The sequence below is a fragment of the Coturnix japonica genome, unplaced genomic scaffold (assembly GCF_054131305.1).
Source record: "Coturnix japonica strain WE unplaced genomic scaffold, WE-NBRP24 Scf158, whole genome shotgun sequence".
Taxonomy (NCBI): domain Eukaryota; kingdom Metazoa; phylum Chordata; class Aves; order Galliformes; family Phasianidae; genus Coturnix; species Coturnix japonica.
Genome location: NW_028189061.1, coordinates 1 through 27634, shown reverse-complemented (window position 1 = coordinate 27634; position 27634 = coordinate 1). Strand labels below are relative to the sequence as shown.

General features: G+C 51.5%; 1 protein-coding gene across 1 annotated transcript in view; it reads left to right on the top strand.

Annotated features, from left to right (window-relative positions):
• The window catches only part of LOC146751053 (ubiquitin-like modifier-activating enzyme 1), a gene marked incomplete at its 3' end in the record, with an annotated part of 39364 nt that extends 13039 nt beyond the window's left edge, over nucleotides 1-26325 (top strand). The window contains exons 5-12 of the mRNA XM_085535710.1: nucleotides 4991-5125; nucleotides 7097-7203; nucleotides 9014-9104; nucleotides 10818-10950; nucleotides 19641-19738; nucleotides 22713-22859; nucleotides 25364-25519; nucleotides 26194-26325. Of these exons, the coding sequence (XP_085391836.1) occupies nucleotides 4991-5125; nucleotides 7097-7203; nucleotides 9014-9104; nucleotides 10818-10950; nucleotides 19641-19738; nucleotides 22713-22859; nucleotides 25364-25519; nucleotides 26194-26325 (999 nt within the window). The remainder of the gene's footprint in view (nucleotides 1-4990; nucleotides 5126-7096; nucleotides 7204-9013; nucleotides 9105-10817; nucleotides 10951-19640; nucleotides 19739-22712; nucleotides 22860-25363; nucleotides 25520-26193) is intronic.
• Nucleotides 26326-27634: the final 1309 nt, after the last annotated feature.

Here is a 27634-nt window from a genome sequence, read left to right as displayed (position 1 = left end):
GACCCCCAGCCCGCGACGTGGGCTGATCTGTCATCACAGGTGGGTTAATTAGTGTTAATTAGTGTTAATTAGCTGTTAATTAGGGCTAATGAGCTCCCTATGGGGGATATGGGGCCATATGGGGGGGTTTATGGGTTCCTGGGGGGGGTCAAATCCGTCACCCTACACGACCCCCAGCCCACGACATGGGCCGACCTGTCATCACAGGTGGGTTAATTAGCGTTAATTAGTGTTAATTAGCTGTTAATTAGGGCTAATGAGCTCCCTATGGGGGATATGGAGCAATATGGGGGGGTATATGGGTTCCTGGGGGGGGTCAAATCCGTCACCCTACACGACCCCCAGCCCGCGACGTGGGCTGATCTGTCATCACAGGTGGGTTAATTAGCGTTAATTAGTGTTAATTAGTGTTAATTAGGGCTAATGAGCTCCTTATGGGGGATATGGGGCCATATGGGGGTGGTATGGAGACCTGGGGGGGGTCAAATCCGTCACCCTACACAACCCCCAGCCCACGACCTGGGCCGACCTGTCGTCACAGGTGGGTTAATTAGCGTTAATTAGGGTTAATTAGTGATTAATTAGGGTTAATGGGGACTGAGAGTTGTTATAGAGGGGGGTATTGGGCCTTGGGGGGGGTTTATGGGGTCAAATCTGTCACCTTACATGACCCCCAGCCTGCAATGTGGGCCGATCTGTCGTCATAGGTGGGTTAATTAGCATTAATTAGCGTTAATTAGGTGTTAATTGGGTCCTAATGAACAATGGGGGTCTATATGGGGCCATATGGGGGTGGTATGGAGCCCTGGGGGGGTCAAATCCGTCACCCTACACGACCCCCAGCCCGCAACGTGGGCTGATCTGTCATCACAGGTGGGTTAATTAGCGTTAATTAGTGTTAATTAGTCATTAATTAAGGTTAATAGGCCCTTTGGGGGGGGTGTTTATGGGGTCATTAGGGGGGTTTATGGGGTCCAATCCGTCACCCTACACGACCCCCAGCCCGCGACCTGGGCTGATCTGTCATCATAGGTGGGTTAATTAGCGTTAATTAGTGTTAATTAGTGATTAATTAGGGTCTGGGGGGGGGATATGGGGCCATTTGGGGGGGGTATGGAGCCCTGGGGGGGGTCAAATCCGTCACCCTACACGACCCCCAGCCCGCGACATGGGCCGACCTGTCATCACAGGTGGGTTAATTAGTGTTAATTAGTGTTAATTAGTGATTAATTAGTGATTAATTAGTCATTAATTAGGGTTAATAGGGCCTGGGGGGGGGGAATATGGGGCCATTTGGGGGTGGTATGGGCCTCATTTAATGGGATTTTGGGTCCATTTAATGGGATTTTGGGCTCATTTTATGGGATTTTGGGTCATTTTATGGGATTTTGGGTCCATTTTATGGGATTTTGGGTCCCTTTTATGGGATTCAGACCCCATTTATGGGATTTTGGGTCCATTTTATGGGATTTTGGGTCCATTTTATGGGATTTTGGGTCCCTTTTATGGGATTTTGGGCTCATTTTATGGGATTTTGGGTCCATTTTATGGGATTTCGGGTCTGTTTTATGGGATTTTAGTCCTCTTTTATGGGATTTTGGGTCCATTTAATGGGATTTTGGGTCTATTTAATGGGATTTTGGGTCCCTTTTATGGGATTTTGGGCTCATTTTATGGGATTTTGGGTCCATTTTATGGGATTTTGGGTCTCATTTTATGGGATTTTGGGTCCCTTTTATGGGATTTTGGGCTCATTTAAGGGAATTTTGGGTCCCTTTTATGGGATTTTGGGCTCATTTTATGGGATTTTGGGTCCATTTTATGGGATTTTGGGTCCATTTGATGGGATTTTGGGCTCATTTTATTGGATTTTGGGTCCCTTTTATGGGATTTTGGGCCTTATTTATGGGATTTTGGGTCCATTTTATGGGATTTTAGTCCTCTTTTATGGGATTTTGGGTCTATTTTATGGGATTTTGGGTCCATTTTATGGGATTGTGGGTCTTTTTATGGGATTTTGGGTCCATTTAATGGGATTTTGGGTCCATTTTATGGGATTTTGGGTCTATTTAATGGGATTTTGGGTCCATTTTATGGGATTTTAGTCCTCTTTTATGGGATTTTGGGTCCATTTTATGGGATTTTGGGTCTATTTAATGGGATTTTGGGTCCATTTTATGGGATTTTTGGTCTCATTTAATGGGATTTTGGGTCCCTTTTATGGGATTTTGGGTCCATTTTATGGGATTTTGGGTCTGTTTTATGGGATTTTAGTCCTCTTTTATGGGATTTTGGGTCCATTTTATGGGATTTTGGGTCTCTTTTATGGGATTTTGGGTCCCTTTTATGGGATTTTGGGTCCCTTTTATGGGATTCAGACCCCACTTATGGGATTTTGGGCTCATTTTATGGGATTTTGGGTCTTTTTATGGGATTTTGGGTCTTTTTATGGGATTTTGGGTCCATTTTATGGGATTTTTGGTCTCATTTTATGGGATTTTGGGTCCCTTTTATGGGATTTTGGGTCCATTTAATGGGATTGTGGGTCCATTTTGGGTCCATTTAGGCCCATTTTGGTCCATTTAGGTCCATTTTGGGTCCATTTTGGGTCCATTTTGGTCCCATTTTAGGTCCATTTAGGTCCATTTGGGTCCATTTTGGTCCCATTTTAGGTCCATTTTAGGTCCATTTTGGGCCCATTTGGGTCCATTTGGGTCCATTTTAGCTCCATTTTAGGTCCATTTTAGGTCCATTTGGGTCCATTTTGGTCCCATTTTAGGTCCATTTGGGTCCATTTGGGTCCATTTGGGCCCATTTTGGTCCCATTTTAGGTCCATTTGGGTCCATTTAGGCCCATTTTGGTCCCATTTTAGGCCCATTTTAGGCCCATTTTAGGTCCATTTTGGGTCCATTTTGGGCCCATTTGGGTCCATTTTGGTCCCATTTTAGGCCCATTTTAGGCCCATTTTAGGTCCATTTTGGCTTCATTTGGGTCCATTTGGGTCCATTTTGGTCCCATTTTAGCTCCATTTGGGTCCATTTTGGTCCCATTTTAGGTCCATTTAGGTCCATTTTAGCTCCATTTTAGGTCCATTTTAGGCCCATTTTAGGTCCATTTTCGGTCCATTTGGGTCCATTTGGGTCCATTTTAGGTCCATTTGGGTCCATTTTAGGCCCATTTTAGGTCCATTTGGGTCCATTTAGGCCCATTTTGGGTCCATTTGGGTCCATTTGGGTCCATTTGGGTCCATTTGGGTCCATTTAGGCCCATTTTGGGTCCATTTGGGTCCATTTAGGCCCATTTTGGGTCCATTTGGGTCCATTTGGGTCCATTTAGGCCCATTTTAGGTCCATTTGGGTCCATTTAGGCCCATTTTGGGTCCATTTTGGGCCCATTTGGGTCCATTTTAGCTCCATTTTGGGTCCATTTTGGGCCCATTTGGGTCCATTTGGGTCCATTTTAGGTCCATTTTGGGTCCATTTGGGTCCATTTGGGTCCATTTAGGCCCATTTTAGCTCCATTTTGGGCCCATTTGGGTCCATTTTAGGTCCATTTAGGTCCATTTAGGTCCCATTTTGGGCCCATTTGGGTCCATTTTACGTCCATTTTGGGTCCATTTAGGTCCATTTTGGGTCCATTTTGGGTCCATTTTTGTCCCATTTTAGGTCCATTTGGGTCCATTTGGGTCCATTTTGGGTCCATTTTAGGTCCATTTGGGTCCATTTTAGGCCCATTTTAGGTCCATTTAGGTCCATTTGGGTCCATTTTATGTCCATTTTAGGTCCATTTTGGGTCCATTTTGGGCCCATTTGGGTCCATTTAGGTCCATTTTAGGTCGATTTTGGGTCCATTTTGGGCCCATTTTGGGTCCATTTTAGCTCCATTTTGGTCCCATTTTGGGCCCATTTAGGCCCATTTTAGCTCCATTTTGGTCCATTTGGGCCCATTTTAGGTCCATTTGGGTCCATTTTGGGTCCATTTTGGGTCCATTTTAGCTCCATTTGGGCCCATTTTGGGCCCATTTGGGTCCATTTTGGGTCCATTTTAGCTCCATTTTAAGTCCATTTTGGTCCCATTTTGGGCCCATTTGGGTCCATTTTAGGCCCATTTTGGGTCCATTTTGGTCCCATTTTAGGTCCATTTTGGGTCCATTTGGGTCCATTTGGGTCCATTTTGGTCCCATTTTAGGTCCATTTTGGGTCCATTTTAGGTCCATTTTGGGTCCATTTTGGGCCCGTTTGGGTCCATTTTGGGTCCATTTGGGTCCATTTTAGGTCCATTTGGGTCCATTTTGGGTCCATTTGGGTCCATTTAGGCCCATTTTAGGTCCATTTGGGCCCATTTGGGTCCATTTTAGCTCCATTTTGGGTCCATTTTAGCTCCATTTTGGGCCCATTTTAGCTCCATTTTAGCTCCATTTTGGGCCCATTTGGGTCCATTTTGGGTCCATTTTAGGTCCATTTTAGGTCCATTTGGGTCCATTTAGGCCCATTTTGGTCCCATTTTAGCTCCATTTTGGGCCCATTTTGGGTCCATTTTGGGTCCATTTGGGTCCATTTTAGCTCCATTTTGGGTCCATTTAGGTCCTTTTGGGTCCATTTTAGCTCCATTTTAGGCCCATTTGGGTCCATTTTGGGTCCATTTGTGTCCATTTAGGCCCATTTTAGGTCCATTTTGGTCCCATTTTGGGTCCATTTGGGTCCATTTTGGTCCCATTTTGGGTCCATTTAGGTCCATTTTGGGTCCATTTTAGGTCCATTTTGGTCCAATTTTAGCTCCATTTGGGTCCATTTAGGCCCATTTTAGGTCCATTTTAGGTCCATTTGGGCCCATTTTGGGTCCATTTAGGTCCATTTAGGTCCATTTTAGGTCCATTTTGGGTCCATTTGGGTCCATTTAGGCCCATTTTGGGTCCATTTTGGGCCATTTTGGGCCCATTTTGGGTCCATTTTGTGGGATTTTGGTGCATTTCCCCCCTTTCCCATTCAGTTCTATTTACGTGAGGCCGATGTGGGTCAGAACCGGGCCGAGGCGACGCTGCCCCGATTGGCCGAACTCAACGCGTACGTGGGGGTCAGCAGCAGCCGGGAGCCGCTCAGCGAGGAGCTGCTGCAGCCCTTCCAGGTACCCCATAGCCGCCCCATAGCTGCCCCATAGCTGCCCCATAGCCGCCCCATAGCTGCCCCATAGATGCCCCATAGATGCCCCTTAGAGTCCCCATAGAGACCCCATAGCTGCCCCTTAGAGACCCCATGGCTGCCCCATAGCTGCCCCATAGCTACCCCATAGATGCCCCATAGCTGCCCCATAGAGACCCCATAGATGCCTCATAGATGCCCCATAGAGACCCCATAGATGCCTCATAGCACGCGTGGGGGTCAGCAGCAGCCGGGAGCCGCTCAGCGAGGAGCTGCTGCAGCCCTTCCAGGTACCCTATGGCTGCCCCATAGAGACCCCATAGATGCCCCATAGATGCCCCTTAGAGTCCCCATAGAGACCCCATAGCTGCCCCATAGCTGCCCCATAGATGCCCCATAGAGACCCCATAGCTGCCCCATAGCTGCCCCATAGAGACCCCATAGCTGCCCCATAGCTGCCCCATAGAGACCCCATAGCTGCCTCATAGCCGCCCCATAGCTGCCCAATAGCCGCCCCATAGCTGCCCAATAGATGCCCCTTAGAGACCCCATAGCTGCCCCATAGAGACCCCATAGATGCCCCATAGCTGCCCCATAGCCGCCCCATAGCTGCCCCATAGCTGCCCCATAGCTGCCCCATAGATGCCCCTTAGAGACCCCATAGATGCCTTATAGCACGCGTGGGGGTCAGCAGCAGCCGGGAGCCGCTCAGCGAGGAGCTGCTGCAGCCCTTCCAGGTACCCCATAGCTGCCCCATAGCTGCCCCATAGCTGCCCCATAGCTGCCCCATAGCTACCCCATAGCTGCCCCATAGCTGCCCCATAGCTGCCCCATAGATGCCCCATAGATGCCCCTTAGAGTCCCCATAGAGACCCCATAGCTGCCCCATAGCTGCCCCTTAGAGACCCCATGGCTGCCCCATAGCTGCCCCATAGCTACCCCATAGATGCCCCATAGCTGCCCCATAGAGACCCCATAGATGCCTCATAGATGCCCCATAGAGACCCCATAGATGCCTCATAGCACGCGTGGGGGTCAGCAGCAGCTGGGAGCCGCTCAGCGAGGAGCTGCTGCAGCCCTTCCAGGTACCCTATGGCTGCCCCATAGAGACCCCATAGCTGCCCCATAGAGACCCCATAGAGACCCCATAGAGACCCCATAGATGCCCCTTAGAGACCCCATAGCTGCCCCATAGAGACCCCATAGCTGCCCCATAGCCGCCCCATAGATGCCCCTTAGAGACCCCATGGCTGCCCCATAGAGACCCCATAGCTGCCCCATAGCTGCCCCATAGAGACCCCATAGCTGCCTCATAGCCGCCCCGTAGCTGCCCAATAGATGCCCCTTAGAGACCCCATAGCTGCCCCATAGAGACCCCATAGATGCCCCATAGCTGCCCCATAGCCGCCCCATAGCTGCCCCATAGATGCCCCTTAGAGACACCATAGATGCCCCATAGCTGCCCCATAGAGACCCCTTAGAGACCCTATTAATACCCCATAGATGTCCCATAGATGCCCCATAGAAACACAATTGCTGCCCCATAGCTGCCCCATGGCCACACCATAGAGACCCTATTAATAACCCATAGATGCCCCATAGATGCCCCATAGAGACCCCATAGAGACCCTATTAATACCCCATAGCCGCCCCATAAATGTCCCATAGCTGCCCCATACGGACCCCATAGATACCCTATTAATACCCCATAGCCGCCCCATAGATATCCCATGGCTGCCCCATAGCCGCCCCATAGCTGCCCCATAGCTGCCCCTTAGAGACCCCATAGATGCCTCATAGCCGCCCCATAGCTGCCCCATAGCTGCCCCATAGCTGCCCCTTAGAGACCCCATAGATGCCTCATAGCCGCCCCATAACTGCCCCCATCCCCCATTATTTACCTCCCAAATTCCTATTAATTAATTGTTATTAATTAACAGTTATTAATTAATTGCAGGTGGTGGTTCTGACCAACTCCCCCCTGGAGGAGCAGTTGTGGGTCGGGGATTTCTGCCATCGCCGCGGGATCCAGTTGGTGGTGGCTGATACCAGGGGACTGTTCGGGTCTGTGCACACCCCATAGCTGCCCCATAGCTGCCCCATAGCTGCCCTATAGATACCCCATAGCTGCCCCATAGACACCCCATAGCTGCCCCATAGATACGCCATAGCTGCCCCATAGCTGCCCTATAGATACCCCATAGCTGCCCCATAGACACCCCATAGCTGCCCCATAGCTGCCCTATAGATACCCCATAGCTGCCCCATAGACACCCCATAGCTGCCCTATAGATACCCCATAGCTGCCCCATAGACACCCCATAGACACCCCATAGCTGCCCCATAGATACGCCATAGCTGCCCCATAGCTGCCCATTAGACACCCCATAGCTGCCCCATAGCTGCCCCATAGAGACCCCATAGATACCCCATAGCGACCCCATAGCTGCCCCATAGACACCCCATAGACACCCCATAGAGACCCCATAGCTGCCCCATAGACACCCCATAGACACCCCATAGAGACCCCATAGCTGCCCCATAGACACCCCATAGATATCCCATAGCTGCCCCATAGCTGCCCCATAGACACCCCATAGATACCCCATAGTTGCCCCATAGGGACCACATAGATACTCCATAGCTGCCCCATAGGGACCCCATAGCTGCCCCATAGACACCCCAAAGAGACCCCATAGGGACCCCATAGACACCCCATAGCTGCCCCATAGACACCCCATAGATCCCTATATCCCCTATAAATCCCCTATATCCCCTATAAATCCCCTATATCCCTTATAAATCCCCTATATCCCCTATAGGACCCCCCTATATCCCCTATAAATCCCCTCTATCCCCTATAAATCCCCTCTATCCCCTATAAATCCCCTATATCCCCTATAGGATCCCCTATTTCCCCTATAGGATCCCCTATATCCCCTATAAATCCCCTCTATCCCCTATAAATCCCCTATATCCCCTATAAACCCCCTATATCCCCTATAAATCCCCTATATCCCCTATAGGATCCCCCTATATCCCCTATAAATCCCCTATATCCCCTATAGGACCCCCCTATATCCCCTATAAATCCCCTCTATCCCCTATAAATCCCCTATAAATCCCCTATATCCCCTATAAATCCCCTATATCCCCTATAGGACCCCCTATATCCCCTATAAATCCCCTATATCCCCTATAAATCCCCTATAAATCCCCTATATCCCCTATAAATCCCCTATATCCCCTATAAATCCCCTATATCCCCTATAGGATCCCCTATATCCCCTATAGGACTCCCATATCCCCTATAAATCCCCCATATCCCCTATAAATCCCCTATATCCCCTATAAATCCCCTATATCCCCTATAAATCCCCCTATATCCCCTATAAATCCCCTCTATCCCCTATATCCCCTATAAATCCCCTATATCCCCTATAGGATCCCCCTATATCCCCTATAAATCCCCTCTATCCCCTATAAATCCCCTATATCCCCTATAGGATCCCCCTATATCCCCTATAAATCCCCTCTATCCCCTATAAATCCCCTATATCCCCTATAGGATCCCCCTATATCCCTTATAGGATCCCCTATATCCCCTATAAATCCCCTATATCCCCTATATCCCCTATAGGATCCCCTATATCCCCTATAGGACCCCCCTATATCCCCTATAAATCCCCTATATCCCCTATAAATCCCCTATATCCCCTATAGGACCCCCCTATATCCCCTATAAATCCCCTATATCCCCTATAAATCCCCTCTATCCCCTATAAATCCCCTATATCCCCTATAGGATCCCCTATAACCCCTATAAATCCCCTATATCCCCTATAAATCCCCTATATCCCCATTGCCCCCATAGGCAGCTGTTCTGTGACTTTGGGGACGACCTGGTGGTGACCGACCCCAATGGGGAGCAGCCGCTGAGCGCCATGGTGTCCATGGTCACCAAGGTAACATATGGGGGCCCTATAGGGGATATGGGGGATCCTATAGGGGATATGGGGGGGATATGGGGGATATGGGGGCCCTATAGGGGATATGGGGGCCCTATAGGGGATATGGGGGGGATATGGGGGATATGGGGGCCCTATAGGGGATATGGGGGCCCTATAGGGGATATGGGGGGGATATGGGGGATATGGGGGCCCTATAGGGGATATGGGGGGGATATGGGGGATATGGGGGCCCTATAGGGGATATGGGGGCCCTATAGGGGATATGGGGGGGATATGGGGGGGATATGGGGGCCCTATAGGGGATATGGGGGGGATATGGGGGTCATATAGGGGATATGGGGGGGATATGGGGGATATGGGGGGGATATGGGGGTCATATAGGGGATATGGGGGCCCTATAGGGGATATGGGGGGGATATGGGGGTCATATAGGGGTTATGGGGGCCCTATAGGGGATATGGGGGGGATATGGGGGTCCTATAGGGGATATGGGGGGGATATGGGGGCCCTATAGGGGATATGGGGGGGATATGGGGGTCATATAGGGGATATGGGGGGGATATGGGGGTCCTATAGGGGATATGGGGGCCCTATAGGGGATACGGGGGGGATATGGGGGCCCTATAGGGGATATGGGGGCCCTATAGGGGATATGGGGGGGATATGGGGGTCATATAGGGGATATAGGGGTCCTATAGGGGATATGGGGGCCCTATAGGGGATATGGGGAGGATATGGGGGTCCTATAGGGGATATGGGGGGAATATGGGGGTCATATAGGGTAAAGTGGGGGTCCTATAGGGGATATGGGGGGGATATGGGCATCCTATAGGGGATATGGGGGTTCTGTAGGGGATATGGGGACCCTATAGGGGATATGGGGGTCCTATAGGGTAAAGTGGGGGTCCTATAGGGGATATGGGGGCCCTATAGGGTAAAGTGGGGTCCTATAGGGTAAAATGGGGTCCTATAGGAGGTATGGGGGTCCTATAGGGTAAAGTGGGGGTCCTATAGGGGATATGGGGGGGATATGGGCATTCTATAGGGGATATGGGGATCCTATAGGGTAAAGTGGGGTCCTATAGGGGATGTGGGGGTTCTATAGGGTAAAGTGGGGTCCTATAGGGGATATGGGGGTTCTGTAGGGGATATGAGGGTCCTATAGGGTAAAGCGGGGTCCTATAGGGGATATGGGGGTTCTGTAGGGGATATGGGGGTCCTATAGGGGATATGGGGGAATTGGGGGCCCTATAAGGAATATAGGGGTCCTATAAGGGATATGGGGGAATTGGGGGCCCCTATAGGGGATATGGGGGTCCTATAGGGGATATGGGGGCCCTATAGGGGATATGGGGGTCCTATAGGGTAAAGTGGAGTCCTATAGGGGATATGGGGGTTCTGTAGGGGATATGGGGGTCCTATAGGGTAAAATGGGGGTCCTATAGGGGATATGGGGGTCCTATAGGGTATATGGGGGCCCCATAGGGGATATGGGGGTCCTATAGGGGATATGGGGGGATATAGGGGGAGATATGGGGATCCTATAGGGTAAAATGGGGGTCCTATAGGGGATATGGGGGGTCCTATAGGGTATTTGTGAGTCCTATATTGAATTTGGGGGCTCCTATATGGTGTTTGGGGCCATTATTCCCTTATAGGGTATTTAGGATGTCCTATACCCCCTATATAAATCCTATATCCTTATAGGGGAACCCAGGGGAGGTGACGTGTCTGGATGAGGCCCGACATGGATTTGAGAGCGGGGACTTCGTCACCTTCACCGAAGTCGAGGGGATGGAGGAGCTCAACAGCTGCGGCCCCATAGAGATCCGCGTCCTCGGTGCGACCCTATAACCTTATGGGGCCATTTTGGGGCCATTTTGGGCCATTTGAGGCCATTTTGGGGTCATTTGGGGTCTTAATGGGGGCATTTGGGGCCATTTTGGGGTCAGATTTTGGACCTAGGTGCCTTTTAGGGTCACTTTTAGGACCTGGATCCCTTTTAGGGTCACCTGGAGCCGTTTATGGGGTCATTTAGGTCCCTTTTAGGGTCATTTGGGGCCATTTTGGGGTCATTTAGGGCCATTTTGGGGTCATTTAGGGCCGTTTTGGGGTCATTTAGGGCCATTTTGGGGCCACCTTTAGGACCTGGTTCCTTTTGGGGTCGCTGAAGTGGAGGGGATGGAGGAGCTCAACAGCTGCGGCCCCATAGAGATCCGCGTCCTCGGTGCGACCCTATAACCTTATGGGGACATTTGGGGCCATTTTGGGGCCATTTGGGGCCTTAATGGGGTCCTTTAAGGCCCTTATGGGGTCCTTTAAGGCCTTAATGGGGGCATTTGGGGCCTTAATGGGGTCATTTAGGTTCCTTTTGGGGTCATTTAGGGCCATTTTGGGGTCACCTTTAGGACCTGGAGCCCTTTTAGGGTCATTTAGGTCCCTTATGGGGTCATTTGGGGTCTTAATGGGGGCATTTGGGGCCTTAATGGGGCCATTTGGGGCCATTTTGGGGTCAGATTTTGGACCTAGGTGCCTTTTAGGGTCACCTTTAGGACCTGGATCCCTTTTAGGGTCACCTGGAGCCGTTTATGGGGTCATTTAGGGTCCTTTTGGGGTCCTTTAGGGCCCTTTATGGGTTCATTTAGGGCCCTTTTGGGGTCATTTAGGTTCCTTTTGGGGTCATTTAGGGCCATTTTGGGGTCACCTTTAGGACCTGGTGCCTTTTGGGGTCACTGAAGTGGAGGGGATGGAGGAGCTCAACAGCTGCGGCCCCATAGAGATCCGCGTCCTCGGTGCGACCCTATAACCTTATGGGGGCATTTGGGGCCTTAATGGGGTCCTTTAAGGCCCTTATGGGGTCCTTTAAGGCCTTAATGGGGGCATTTGGGGCCTTAATGGGGTCATTTAGGTCCCTTTTGGGGTCATTTAGGGCCATTTTGGGGTCACCTTTAGGACCTGGAGCCCTTTTAGGGTCATTTAGGTCCCTTTTAGGGTCATTAAGGTCCCTTATGGGGTCATTTGGGGTCTTAATGGGGGCATTTGGGGTCCTTTAAGGCACATTTGGGGCCATTTTGGGGTCAGATTTTGGACCTAGGTGCCTTTTAGGGTCACTTTTAGGACCTGGATCCCTTTTAGGGTCACCTGGAGCCGTTTATGGGGTCATTTAGGTCCCTTTTAGGGTCATTAAGGTCCCTTTTGGGGTCATTTGGGGCCTTAATGGGGCCATTTGGGGCCATTTGGGGTCAGATTTTGGACCTAGGTGCCTTTTGGGGTCACCTTTAGGACCGGGATCCCTTTTAGGGTCATTTAGGTTCCTTTTGGGGTCATTTAGGGCCATTTGGGGGCCACCTTTAGGACCTGGAGCCCTTTTAGGGTCATTTAGGTTCCTTTTAGGGTCATTAAGGTCCCTTATGGGGTCATTTGGGGCCTTAATGGGGGCATTTGGGGCCATTTGAGGCCATTTTGGGGTCAGATTTTGGACCTAGGTGCCTTTTGGGGTCACTTTTAGGACCTGGATCCCTTTTAGGGTCACCTGGAGCCGTTTATGGGGTCATTTAGGGCCCTTTTGGGGTCATTAGGGCCCTTTATGGGTTCATTTAGGGCCCTTTTGGGGTCATTAGGGCCCTTTATGGGTTCATTTAGGGCCCTTTTGGGGTCATTTAGGGCCATTTGGGGGTCATCTTTAGGACCTGGAGCCCTTTTAGGGTCATTTAGGTCCCTTTTGGGTTCATTTAGGTCCCTTTTGGGGTCATTTGGGGCCATTTTGGGGTCATTTGGGGTCATTTTGGGCCATTTTGGGGCCACCTTTAGGACCTGGTGCCTTTTGGGGTCACTGAAGTGGAGGGGATGGAGGAGCTCAACAGCTGCGTCCCCATAGAGATCCGCGTCCTCGGTGCGACCCTATAACCTTATGGGGGCATTTGGGGCCTTAATGGGGGCATTTGGGGCCATTTTGGGGTCACCTTTAGGACCTGGAGCCCTTTTAGGGTCATTTAGGTCCCTTTTAGGGTCATTAAGGTCCCTTATGGGGTCATTTGGGGTCTTAATGGGGGCATTTGGGGCCTTAATGGGGCCATTTGGGGTCATTTAGGGCCATTTTGGGGCCACCTTTAGGACCTGAATCCCTTTTAGGGTCACTTTTAGGACCTGGATCCTTTTTAGGGTCACCTGAAGCCCTTTATGGGTTCATTTAGGGCCATTTTAGGGTCATTTAGGTCCCTTTTGGGGTCATTTAGGGCCATTTGGGGTCACCGTTAGGACCTGGAGCCCTTTTAGGGTCATTTAGGTCCCTTTTGGGGTCATTTAGGGCCATTTGGGGGTCATCTTTAGGACCTGGACCCCTTTTAGGGTCACCTGGAGCCCTTTATGGGGTCATTTAGGTCCCTTATGGGGTCATTTGGGGTCTTAATGGGGCCATTTGGGGGCATTTAGGGCCATTTTGGGGTCAGATTTTGGACCTAGGTGCCTTTTGGGGTCACTTTTAGGACCTGGATCCCTTTTAGGGTCACCTGGAGCCGTTTATGGGGTCATTTAGGGTCCTTTTGTGGCCCTTTATGGGTTCATTTAGGGCCATTTTGGGGGCATTTGGGGCCTTAATGGGGGCATTTGGGGCCATTTTGGGGCCACCTTTAGGACCTGGAGCCCTTTTAGGGTCATTTAGGTCCCTTTTAGGGTCATTTAGGCCCCTTCTAGGTCATTTAGGTCCCTTTTGGGGTAATTTAGTGCCTTTTGGGGTCACCTTTAGGACCTGGAGCCCTATTAGGGTCACCTGGAGCCCTTTATGGGGTCATTTAGGGTCTTTTTGTGGTCATTTAGGGCCCTTTATGGGTTTATTTAGGTCCCTTTTGGGGTCATTTAGGTCCATTTGGGGTCATTTAGGGCCATTTTGGGGTCATTTGGGGTCTTAATGGGGTCCTTTAAGACCTTAATGGGGGCATTTAGGGCCATTTTGGGGTCAGATTTTGGACCTAGGTGCCTTTTAGGGTCACTTTTAGGACCTGGATCCCTTTTAGGGTCACCTGGAGCCGTTTATGGGGTCATTTAGGGTCCTTTAGGGCCGTTTATGGGGTCATTTAGGGTCCTTTAGGGCCCTTTATGGGGTCATTTGGGGCCTTTAGGGCCCTTTATGGGGTCATTTGGGGCCTTAATGGGGGCATTTGGGGCCATTTTGGGGCCACCTTTAGGACCTGGAGCCCTTTTAGGGTCATTTAGGTCCCTTTTAGGGTCAATTGGGGCCATTTCAGGGTCCTTTAAGGCCCTTATGGGGTCATTTGGGGCCTTAATGGGGGCATTTAGGGCCATTTGAGGCCATTTTGGGGTCAGATTTTGGACCTAGGTGCCTTTTAGGGTCACCTTTAGGACCTGGATCCCTTTTAGGGTCATTTAGGTTCCTTTTAGGGTCATTTAGGTCCCTTATGGGGTCATTTGGGGTCTTAATGGGGGCATTTGGGGCCTTAATGGGGTCATTTGGGGCCATTTTGGGGTCAGATTTTGGACCTAGGTGCCTTTTGGGGTCACTTTTAGGACCTGGATCCCTTTTAGGGTCACCTGGAGCCGTTTATGGGGTCATTTAGGGTCCTTTAGGGCCCTTTATGGGTTCACTTAGGGCCATTTTGGGGGCATTTGGGGCCTTAATGGGGCCATTTGGGGTCATTTAGGGCCATTTTGGGGTCACCTTTAGGACCTGGTGCCTTTTGGGGTCACTGAAGTGGAGGGGATGGAGGAGCTCAACAGCTGCGGCCCCATAGAGATCCGCGTCCTCGGTGCGGCCCTATAACCTTATGGGGGCATTTGGGGCCATTTTGGGGCCATTTGGGGCCTTAATGGGGGCATTTGGGGCCATTTGAGGCCATTTTGGGGTCCAGTTTTGGACCTAGGTGCCTTTTAGGGTCACCTTTAGGACCTGGATCCCTTTTAGGGTCACCTGGAGCCCTTTATGGGGTCATTTAGGGCCATTTTGGGGCCATTTGAGGCCATTTTGGGGTCATTTGGGGCCTTAATGGGGCCATTTGGGGCCATTTTGGGGTCAGATTTTGGACCTAGGTGCCTTTTGGGGTCACCGTAGAGATCCGCGTCCTCGGTGCGACCCTATAACCTTATGGGGTCATTTGGGGTCCTATTAAGGCCCTTTTGGGGTCATTTGGGGTCCTTTAAGGCCTTAATGGGTCATTTGGGGCCATTTTGGGGTCAGATTTTGGACCTAGGTGCCTTTTGGGGTCACTTTTAGGACCTGGAGCCCTTTTAGGGTCATTAAGGTCCCTTATGGGGTCATTTGGGGTCTTAATGGGGGCATTTGGGGCCTTAATGGGGCCATTTGGGGTCATTTAGGGCCATTTTGGGGCCACCTTTAGGACCTGAATCCCTTTTAGGGTCACTTTTAGGATCATTAAGTTCCCTTTTAGGGTCACCTGGAGCCCTTTATGGGGTCATTTAGGGCCATTTTAGGGTCATTTAGGTCCCTTTTGGGGTCATTTAGGGCTATTTGGGGGTCACCTTTAGGACCTGGAGCCCTTTTAGGGTCATTTAGGTTCCTTTTAGGGTCATTAAGGTCACTTATGGGGTCATTTGGGGTCTTAATGGGGGCATTTGGGGTCCTTTAAGGCACATTTGTGGCCATTTTGGGGTCAGATTTTGGACCTAGGTGCCTTTTAGGGTCACTTTTAGGACCTGGAGCCCTTTTAGGGTCACCTGGAGCCGTTTATGTGGTCATTTAGGGTCCTTTTGTGGTCCTTTAGGGCCCTTTATGGGTTCATTTAGGGCCGTTTTGGGGGCATTTGGGGCCATTTTGGGGCCACCTTTAGGACCTGAATCCCTTTTAGGGTCACTTTTAGGACCTGGATCCCTTTTAGGGTCACCTGGAGCCCTTTATGGGGTCATTTAGGGCCATTTTAGGGTCATTTAGGGCCCTTTTGGGGTCATTTCGGGCCCTTTTGGGGTCATTTAGGGCCATTTTGGGGCCACCTTTAGGACCTGGTGCCTTTTGGGGTCACTGAAGTGGAGGGGATGGAGGAGCTCAACAGCTGCGGCCCCATAGAGATCCGCGTCCTTGGTGCGACCCTATAACCTTATGGGGGCATTTGGGGCCTTAATGGGGTCCTTTAAGGCCCTTATGGGGTCCTTTAAGGCCTTAATGAGGGCATTTGGGGTCCTTTAAGGCACATTTGGGGCCATTTTGGGGTCAGATTTTGGACCTAGGTGCCTTTTGGGGTCACCTTTAGGACCTGGATCCCTTTTAGGGTCATTTAGGGCCGTTTTGGGGTCATTTAGGGCCATTTTGGGGCCACCTTTAGGACCTGGAGCCCTTTTAGGGTCATTTAGGTCCCTTTTGGGGTCATTTGGGGCCTTAATGGGGCCATTTGGGGGCATTTAGGGCCATTTTGGGGCCACCTTTAGGACCTGAATCCCTTTTAGGGTCACTTTTAGGACCTGGATCCCTTTTAGGGTCACCTGGAGCCGTTTATGGGGTCATTTAGGGTCCTTTTGTGGTCCTTTAGGGCCCTTTTAGGGTTATTTATGTCCCTTTTAGGGTCATTAAGGTCCCTTATGGGGACATTTGGGGTCTTAATGGGGGCATTTGGGGCCTTAATGGGGCCATTTGGGGCCATTTTGGGGTCCAGTTTTGGACCTAGGTGCCTTTTAGGGTCACTTTTAGGACCTGGATCCCTTTTAGGGTCACCTGGAGCCCTTTATGGGGTCATTTAGGTCCCTTTTGGGGTCATTTAGGTCCCTTTTAGGGTCATTTAGGGCCCTTTTAGGGTCATTTAGGGCCCTTTATGGGTTCATTTAGGGCCATTTTGGGGGCATTTGGGGCCTTAATGGGGTCATTTGGGGCCATTTTGGGGTCAGATTTTGGACCTAGGTGCCTTTTAGGGTCACCTTTAGGACCTGGATCCCCTTTAGGGTCACCTGGAGCCGTTTATGGGGTCATTTAGGGTCCTTTAGGGCCCTTTATGGGGTCATTTAGGGCCCTTTTGGGGTCATTTGGGGCCTTAATGGGGGCATTTGGGGCCATTTTGGGGCCACCTTTAGGACCTGGAGCCCTTTTAGGGTCATTTAGGTCCCTTATGGGGTCATTTGGGGTCTTAATGGGGGCATTTGGGGCCTTAATGGGGTCATTTGGGGCCATTTTGGGGTCCAGTTTTGGACCTGGATCTGTTTTGGGGTCACCTTTAGGATCTGGATCCCTTTTAGGGTCACCTGGAGCCGTTTATGGGGTCATTTAGGGTCTTTTTGTGGCCCTTTATGGGTTCAATTAGGGCCCTTTTGGGGGCATTTGGGGCCATTTGGGGGTCACCTTTAGGACCTGGAGCCCTTTTAGGGTCATTTAGGTCCCTTTTGGGGTCATTTGGGGCCATTTTGGGGTCATTTGGGGCCTTAATGAGGGCATTTAGGGCCATTTTGGGGTCATTTGGGGCCTTTTTGGGGGCATTTGGGGCCATTTTGGGGTCATCTTTAGGACCTGGATCCCTTTTAGGTCTCTTTTTGGGGGCTTTAGGCTGCATTTGGGGTCTCTGGGTCCCTTTTGGGGTCCTTGGTTCCCTTTTAGGGTCTCTGGATCCTTTTGGGGTCTCTGGATCCTTTATGGGGTCCTTTGGGTTCCTTTTAGGGTCTCTGGATCCTTTTGGGGTCTCTGGATCCTTTATGGGGTCCTTTGGGTTCCTTTTAGGGTCTCTGGATCCTTTTGGGGTCTCTGGATCCTTTATGGGGGCCTTTGGGTTCCTTTTAGGGTCTCTGGATCCTTTTGGGGTCTCTGGATCCTTTATGGGGGCCTTTGGGTTCCTTTTAGGGTCTCTGAATCCTTTTTGGGGTCTCTGGGTCCCTTTTGGTGTTTCTGGGTCCCGTTTTGGGGTCTTTGGGTCCTTCTTGGGGTCTTTGGGTCCGTTTTGGGGGTCTTTGGGTCTCTTTTTGGGGTCTTTAGGTTTCTTTTTGGGGTCTCTGGATCCTTTTGGGGTCTTTGGGTCCCTTTTGGGGTCTTTGGGTCCTTCTTGGGGTCTCTGGATCCTTTTGGGGTCCTTGGTTCCCTTTAGGGGCCACTGGATCCTATTTGGGACCTCTTGATTCCTTTTGGGGTCTCTGGATCCTTTATGGGGTCCTTTGGGTTCCTTTTAGGGTCTCTGGATCCTTTTGGGGTCTCTGGATCCTTTATGGGGTCCTTTGGGTTCCTTTTAGGGTCTCTGGATCCTTTTGGGGTCTCTGGATCCTTTATGGGGTCCTTTGGGTTCCTTTTAGGGTCTCTGGATCCTTTTGGGGTCTCTGGATCCTTTATGGGGTCCTTTGGGTTCCTTTTAGGGTCTCTGGATCCTTTTGGGGTCTCTGGATCCTTTATGGGGGCCTTTGGGTTCCTTTTAGGGTCTCTGGATCCTTTTGGGGTCTCTGGTTCCTTTATGGGGGCCTTTGGGTTCCTTTTAGGGTCTCTGGATCCTTTTTGGGGTCTCTGGGTCCCTTTTGGTGTTTCTGGGTCTCGTTTTGGGGTCTTTGGGTCCCTTTTGGGGTCTCTGGATCCTTTTGGGGTCTTTGGGTCCCTTTTGGGGTCTCTGGATCCTTTTAGGGTCTCTGGATCCTTTATGGGGGCCTTTGGGTTCCTTTTAGGGTCTCTGAATCCTTTTTGGGGTCTCTGGGTCCCTTTTGGTGTTTCTGGGTCTCGTTTTGGGGTCTTTGGGTCCCTTTTGGGGTCTCTGGATCCTTTTGGGGTCTTTGGGTCCGTTTTGGGGTCTTTGGGTCTCTTTTTGGGGTCTTTAGGTTTCTTTTTGGGGTCTCTGGATCCTTTTGGGGTCTTTGGGTCCATTTTGGGGTCTTTGGGTCTCTTTTTGGGGTCTTTAGGTTTCTTTTTGGGGTCTCTGGATCCTATTTGGGGTCAATGGATCCTTTTGGGGTCTTTGGGTCCATTTTGGGGTCTCTGGATCCTTTTGGGGTCTTTGGGTCCGTTTTGGGGTCTTTGGGTCTCTTTTTGGGGTCTTTAGGTTTCTTTTTGGGGTCTTTAGGTCCCTTTTAGGGTCTCTGGATCCCTTTTAGTGATCTTTGGGTCCATTTTTGGGGTCTTTATGTCCCTTTTTGGGGTCTCTGGATCCTGTTTGGGGTCAATAGATCCTTTTGGGGTCTCTGGATCTTTTTTGGAGTCTCTGGATTCTTTTGGGGTCCTTGGTTCCCTTTAGGGGCCACTGGATCCTATTTGGGGTCTCTGGATCCTATTTGGGGTCTCTGGATCCTTTTGGGGTCTTTGGGTCCCTTTTGGGGCCACTGGATCTTTTTTGGGGTCTCTGGATCCTTTATGGGGTCTCTGGGTCCCTTTTAGTGATCTTTGGGTCCATTTTTGGGGTCTTTATGTCCCTTTTGGGGTCTCTGGATCTTTTTTGGGGTCTCTGGATCCTTTTGGGGTCTTTGGGTCCCTTTTGGGGCCACTGGATCCTATTTGGGGTCTCTGGGTCCTTTTTGGGGTCTTTGGGTCCCTTTTGGGGTCTCTGGATCCTATTTGGGGTCTCTGGATCCTTTTGGGGTCTCTGGGTCCCTTTTTGACCCCATATCCCCCCATAGGACCCTACACGTTCAGCATTGGGGACACCAGCAGTTACGGGGACTACGTGCGGGGCGGGATCGTCACCCAGGTCAAGATGCCCAAACACATCCGCTTTGTGAGTCACTGTATGGGATGAATGGGGGAGATTAGGGGGGATTGGGGGAGATTAGGGGGGATTTATGGGGGAGTGGGGGAGATTATGGGGGATTGGGTTGGGATTAGGGGAGATTATGGGGGATTGGGGGAGATTATGGGGGATTGGGGGGATTGGGGTGAGATTAAGGGGGATTTATGGGGGATTGGGGTGGGATTAGGGGATTTATGGGGGATTAGGGGAGATTATGGGGGATTGGGGTGGGATTAGGGGGGATTTATGGGGGATTGGGGGAGATTATGGGGGATTGGGGTGGGATTAAGGGGGATTTATGGGGGATTGGGGTGGGATTATGGGGGATTTATGGGGGATTGGGGTGGGATTAGGGGAGATTAGGGGGGATTGGGGTGAGATTTGGGGATTTATGGGGGATTAGGGGAGATTATGGGGGATTGGGGTGGGATTAATGGGGACTAGGGGAGATTATGGGGGATTAGGGGAGATTATGGGGGATTGGGGGGAGATTATGGGGGATTAGGGGGATTGGGGTGGGATTAGGGGAGATTATGGGGGATTGCGGGGGCTGAGGTGGGATTAAGGGGGATTTATGGGGGATTGGGGGAGATTATGGGGGATTAGGGGCATTGGGGTGGGATTAGGAAATTTATGGGGGATTAGGGGAGATTATGGGGGATTGGGGGAAATTATGGGGGATTAGGGGGATTGGGGTGGGATTAGGGGAGATTATGGGGGATTGGGGGGGCTGAGGTGGGATTAAGGGGAGATTTATGGGGGATTGGGGTGGGATTAGGGGATTTATGGGGGATTAGGGGAGATTATGGGGGATTGGGGTGGGATTAGGGGGGATTTATGGGGGATTGGGGGAGATTATGGGGGATTGGGGTGGGATTAGGGGAGATTATGGGGGATTAGGGGAGATTATGGGGGATTGGGGTGGGATTAAGGGGGATTTATGGGGGATTGGGGTGGGATTAGGGGGGATTTATGGGGGATTGGGGTGGGATTAGGGGGGATTTATGGGGGATTGGGGTGGGATTAGGGGGGATTTATGGGGGATTGGGGTGGGATTAGGGGGGATTTTATGGGGGATTGGGGAAATTATGAGGGATTGGGGGAGATTAAGGGGGATTGGGGGGATTGGGCTGGGATTAAGGGGGATTTATGGGGGATTTATGGGGGATTGGGGTGGGATTAAGGGGGATTTATGGGGGATTAGGGGAGATTATGGGGGATTGGGGGGGGCTGAGGTGGGATTTAGGGGGATTTATGAGGGATTGGGGTGGGATTAGGGGATTTATGGGGGATTTATGGGGGATGGGGGTGGGATTATGGGGGGTTTATGGGGGATTGGGGTGGGATTAAGGGAGATTATGGGGGATTGGGGGAAATTATGAGGGATTGGGGGGAGATTATGGGGGATTAGGGGGATTGGGGTGGGATTAGGAGATTTATGGGGGATTAGGGGAGATTATGGGGGATTGGGGTGGGATTAGGAGATTTATGGGGGATTGGGGGAGATTATGGGGAATTGGGGTGGGATTAGGGGAGATTATGGGGGATTGGGGTGGGATTAGGGGAGATTATGGGGGATTGGGGAGATTATGGGGGATTAGGGGAGATTATGGGGGATTGGGGTGGGATTAGGGGGGATTTATGGGGATTAGGGGAGATTATGGGGATTGGGGTGGGATTAGGGGGATTATGGGGGATTAGGGGAGATTATGGGGGATTGGGGTGGGATTAGGGGAGATTATGGGGGATTAGGGGAGATTATGGGGGATTGGGGGAGATTATGGGGGATTGGGGATATTGGGGTGGGATTAGGGGATTTATTGGGGGATTAGGGGAGATTATGGGGGATTGGGGAGATTAAGGGGGATTTATGGGGGATTGGGGTGGGATTAAGGGGGATTTTATGGGGGATTAGGGGAGATTATGGGGGATTGGGGTGGGATTAGGGGGGATTATGGGGCATAGGGATGAGATTAGGGGGTATTGGGGGGGATTGGGGTGGGATTAGGGGGATTGGAAGGGGATTATGGGGAGATTATGGGGTATGGGGGGGATTGAGGGGATTGAGGAGGGATTATGGGGGTTTGGGTGGGGATTAAGGGGTATTGGGGGGATTGGGGTGGGATTAGGGGGAGATTGTGGGGGATTGGGGTGGGTTTGGGGTGGGATTAGGGGGGATTGGGTTGGCATTAGGAGTGATTAGGGGGGATTGGGGTGGGATTAGGGGGAGATTAGGGGGTATGTTGTGGGATTATGGGGGATTGGGGTGGGATAGTGGGGTTTGAACCCCCCCATTTTGTGCCCCCCCTCATTTTCTTCCCCCCCACCCCCTCCCATTTTCCTCCCCCCTTCCTTTTTGTGCCCCACCCCCCCATTAATGCCCCCCTTTATATATACCCCCCCCTTTATTTGCACCCCCCCCATTATTGCCCCCCCTTTATTTATACCCCCCCCATTATTTATCCCCCCTCCCCTTTATTTACCCCCCCTCCTTTATTTATACCACCCCATTATTGCCCCCCCCTTATTTATACCTACGCCCCCTTTATTGCCCCCTCCTTTATATATACCCCCCCCCCTTATTTATACCCCCCCCTTATTTATACCCCCCCCTTTATATATACCCCCCCTTTATTTATACCCCCCTTTATATATACCCCCCCTTTATTTATACCCCCCCCTTTATATATACCCCCCCCTTTATTTATACCCCCCCCTTTATTTATACCCCCCCTTTATATATACCCCCCTTTATTTATACCCCCCCTTTATATATACCCCCCCCTTTATTTATACCCCCCCCTTTATTTATCCACCCCCCCCTTTATTTATATCCCTCCTTTATTTATACCCCCCCCTTATTTATCCCCCCCCCCATTATTTATATACCCCCCCCCATTATTTATATACCCCCCCCCATTATTTATCCCCCCCCCCCTTTATTTCCCCCCCCCCCCCATAGAAGCGGCTCCGTGATTCGCTGTTGGAGCCGGAGCTGCTGCTGACGGATTATGGGAAGGCCGAGAGACCGGCGCTGCTGCACCAAGCCTGGCAGGCGCTGCACCGATACCAGCAGCTGCACGGCAACTACCCGCGGCCACGGCACCACGTGTGTATGGGGGCTATGGGGGGTATGGGGGTATTGGGGTGAATGGGGTGAATGGGGTCAGTGGGGTGAATGGGGGTATTGGGGTGAATGGGGGTATTGGGGTGAATGAGGTGAATGAGGTGATTGGGGTGAATGTAGTGAATGGGGGCAGTGGGGTGAATGGGGGTATTGGAGTGAATGGAGTGAATGGGGGCTATGGGGTCAATGGGGGGATTGGGGTGATTGGGGGTGTTGGGGGGTGAATGGGGTGATTGAGGGTATTGGGGTGAATGGAGTGAATGGGGTGCATGGCGTGAATGGGGGCTATGGGGTGATTGGGATGAATGGGGTGAATGGGGTCAGTGGGGTGAATGGGGGTGTTGGTTTGAATGGGGTGATTGGAGTCAATGGGGGTAATGGGGTGAATGGGGCGATTGAGGGTATTGGGGTGAATGGGGTGATTGGGGTCAATGGGGGTGTTGGGGTGAGTAAGGTCAATGGGGTGATTGGGGTGAATGGGGGCAGTGGGGTGAATGGGGGTATTGGGGTGAATGGGGTGAATGGGAGCTATGGGGTGAATGGAGTGATTGGGGGTAATGGGGTGAATGGGGTGAATGGGAGCTATGGGGTGAATGGAGTGAATGGGGTCAGTGGGGTGAATGGGGGTACTGGGGTGAGTGAGGTCAATTGGTTGAATGGGGTGAATGGGGTGAATGGGAGCTATGGGGTGAATGGGGGCTATGGGGTGAATGGGGTGAATGGGGTAATGGAGTGAATGGGGTGAATGGGGGTATTGGGTGAATGGAGTGAATGGGGTGAATGGGGGCTATGGGGTGAATGGAGTGAATGGGGTCAGTGGGGTGAATGGGGGTAATGGGGTGAGTGAGGTCAATGGGGTGAATGGGGTGAATGGGGGCTATGGGGTGAATGGAGATACTGGGGTGAGTGGGGTGAATGGGGGCTATGGGGTGAATGGGGTGATTGAGGGTATTGGGGTGAATGGAGTGAATGGGGTGCATGGCGTGAATGGGGGCTATGGGGTGAATGGGGTGAATGGGGTCAGTAGGGTGAATGGGGTGAATGGGGCGATTGGAGGTAATGGGGTGAATGGGGTGAATGGGGGCTATGGGGGTGAATGGGGGTATTGGAGTGAATGGGCTGAATGGGGAGGTTGGGGTCGGTCCATTGACTCCATTGCCCCCATTGACCCCATTGACCCCATTACCCCCATTGACCCCATTACCCCCATTGACCCTCTTGCTCCCATTACCCCCAGTAACCCCAGTGCCCCATTCACCCCCATTACCCCTATTGACCCCAATGCCCCCATTGACCCCATAGTCCCCATCATCTCCACTGACCCTATTACCCCCATTGACCCTATTACCCCCATAGCCCCCATTACCCCCATAGCCCCCATTACCCCCATTGACCCCATTACCCCCATAGCCCCCATTACCCCCATTGACCCTATTACCCCCATAGTCCCTATTACCCCCATAGCCCCTATTACCCCCATAGCCCCCATTACCCCCATTGACCCTATTACCCCCATAGTCCCTATTACCCCCATAGCCCCTATTACCCCCATAGCCCCCATTACCCCCATTGACCCTATTACCCCCATAGCCCCCATTACCCCCATAGCCCCCATTACCCCCATTGACTCCGTTACCCCCATAGCCCCTATTACCCCCATAGCCCCCATTACCCCCATAGCCCCCATTACCCTCATAGCCCCCATTACCCCCATAGCCCCCATTACCCCCATTGACCCTATTACCCCCATAGTCCCTATTACCCCCATAGCCCCCATTACCCCCATAGCCCCCATTACCCCCATAGCCCCCATAGCCCCCATTACCCCCATAGCCCCCATTACCCCCATAGCCCCCATTACCCCCACTGACCCCATTACCCCCATTGACCCCATTACCCCCATAGCCCCTATTACCCCCATTGACCCTATTACCCCCATAGCCCCCATTACCCCCATAGCCCCCATTACCCCCATAGCCCCTATTACCCCCATTGACCCCATTACCCCCATTGACCCCATTACCCCCACTGACCCTATTACCCCCATAGCCCCCATTACCCCCATAGCCCCCATTACCCCCATAGCCCCCATTACCCCCATTGACCCCATTACCCCCATAGCCCCTATTACCCCCTTAGCCCCCATTACCCCCATAGCCCCCATTACCCCCATTGACTCCGTTACCCCCATAGCCCCCATTACCCCCATAGCCCCATTACCCCCATAGCCCCTATTACCCCCATAGTCCCCATTACCCCCATTGACCCCATTACCCCCATAGCCCCCATTACCCCCATAGCCCCTATTACCCCCATAGCCCCAATTACCCCCACATCCCCTATTACCCCCATAGCCCCCATTACCCCCATAGCCCCCATTACCCCCATAGCCCCTATTACCCCCATAGCCCCCATTACCCCCATAGCCCCCATTACCCCCATAGCCCCCATTACCCCATTGACCCCATTGCCCCCATCCCCTGCAGGGCGATGCTCAGGAGGTTCTGGCTCTGACCCGGGAGCTGCTGGGTGGGTCGGTTCCGGAGGAGGACGTGGTTCTGGAGCTCAGTTATCAGGCCATGGGGGACCTGGCGCCCGTCAACGCCTTCATTGGGGGGCTGGCGGCACAGGAGGTCATGAAGGTGGGTCTGTGGGGCTCTATGGGGTAGTTGGGGGGATCTATGGGGCTCTATGGGGACCTATGGTGCAGTTGGGGGGATCTATGGGGTGCTATGGTGTAGTTGGGGGGATCTATAGGCCGCTATGGGGTAGTTGGGGGGATCTATGGGGCTCTATGGGTCAGTTGGGGGGATCTATGGGGCTCTATGGGGACCTATGGGGCAGTTGGGGGGATCTATAGGGCTCTATGAGGCGCTATGGGGCAGTTGGGGGGATCTATGGGGCTCTATGGGGCAGTTGGGGGGATCTATGGGGTAGTTGGGGGGATCTATGGGGCTCTGTGGGGCACTGTGGGGGAGTTGAGGGGATCTATGGGGCTCTATGGGGCAGTTGGGGGGATCTATGGGGCGCTATGGGGTAGTTGGGGGGATCTGTGGGGCTCTATGGGACTCTATGGGGCAGTTGGGGGGATCTATGGGGCTCTATGGGGACCTATGGGGCAGTTGGGGGCACTATGGTTCTGATTGATTCCCATTGGCTCCCTCTGGTTCCCATTGGTTCTTGTTGGCTCCCTGTGATTCCAATTGGTTCCCATTGGCTCTCTCTGCTTCTGATCGTTTCCTATTGGCTCCCTTTGGTTCCCTCTGCTTCTGATTGGCTCCCCGTTGTTTCCGGTGGTTTCCCATTGGCTGTTCAGGCGGTGTCGGGGAAGTTCACGCCCATCAAGCAGTGGTTGTACTTCGACGCCTTGGAGTGTCTGCCCGAGGACAAGGACGGCAAACTGAGCCAGGAGCAGTGCCAGCCTGTGAGATATGGGGGATCCTATAGGGTTATATGGGGGATATATGGGGGGATATGGGGTTATATGGGGTTATATAGGGGATATATGGGGTTATATGGGGGGATATGGGGGATATGGGGTTATATGGGGGATATATGGGGTTATATGGGGGGATATGGGGTTATATGGGGGATATATGGGGTTATATGGGGTTTTATAGGGGATATATGGGGTTATAGGGGGGGTATATGGGGTTATATGGGGGGATATGGGGGTTATATGGGGTTATAGGGGGGGGATATGGGGTTATATGGGGTTATATAGGGGATATGTGGGGTTATATGGGGGATATATGGGGTTATATAGGGGATATATGGGGTTATATGGGGTCATATAGGGGATATATGGGGGGATATATGGGGTTATATGGGATTATATAGGGGATATATGGGGTTACATGGGGGATATATGGGGGGGATATGGGGTTATATGGGGGATATGGGGGGATATGGGGGGGATATGGGGTTATATGGGGGGGATATGGGGTTATATGGGGGGATATGGTGTTATATGGGGTTATATAGGGGATATATGGGGTTATAGGGTCAGTTGTGGGGTTATATGGGGGGGATATGGGGTTATATGGGGTTATATGGGGGGTATAACCAACACACCAAGCTGAGCCAGGAGCAGTGCCAGCCTGTGAGGGGTTATATGGGATTATATGGGATCCTATAGGGTTATATGGGGGATATATGGGGGGATATGGGGTTATATAGGGGATATATGGGATCCTATAGGGTTATATGGGGGATATATGGGATCCTATAGGGATATATGGGGGATATATGGGGTTATATGGGGGGATATGGGGTTATATGGGGTAATGGGGGATATGGGGTTATATGGGGTTATATAGGGGATATATGGGGTTATATGGGGGGGATATAGGGTTATATGGGGGATATATGGGGTTATATGGGGGATATATGGGGTTATATGGGGTTTTATAGGGGATATATGGGGTTATAGGGGGGGTATATGGGGTTATATGGGGGGATATGGGGTTATATGGGGTTATATGGGGGATATATGGGGTTATATGGGGGGATATGGGGGGATATATGGGGTTATATGGGGTTATATGGGTTATATAGGGGATATATGGGGTTATATGGGGTTATATAGGGGTTATATGGGGTTATATGGGGTTATATGGGGGTATATAGGGGATATATGGGGTTATATGGGGTTATATGGGGTTATATAGGGGATATATGGGGTTATATGGGGTTATATAGGGGATATATGGGGTTATATGGGGGATATATGGGGTTATATGGGGTTTATATGGGGA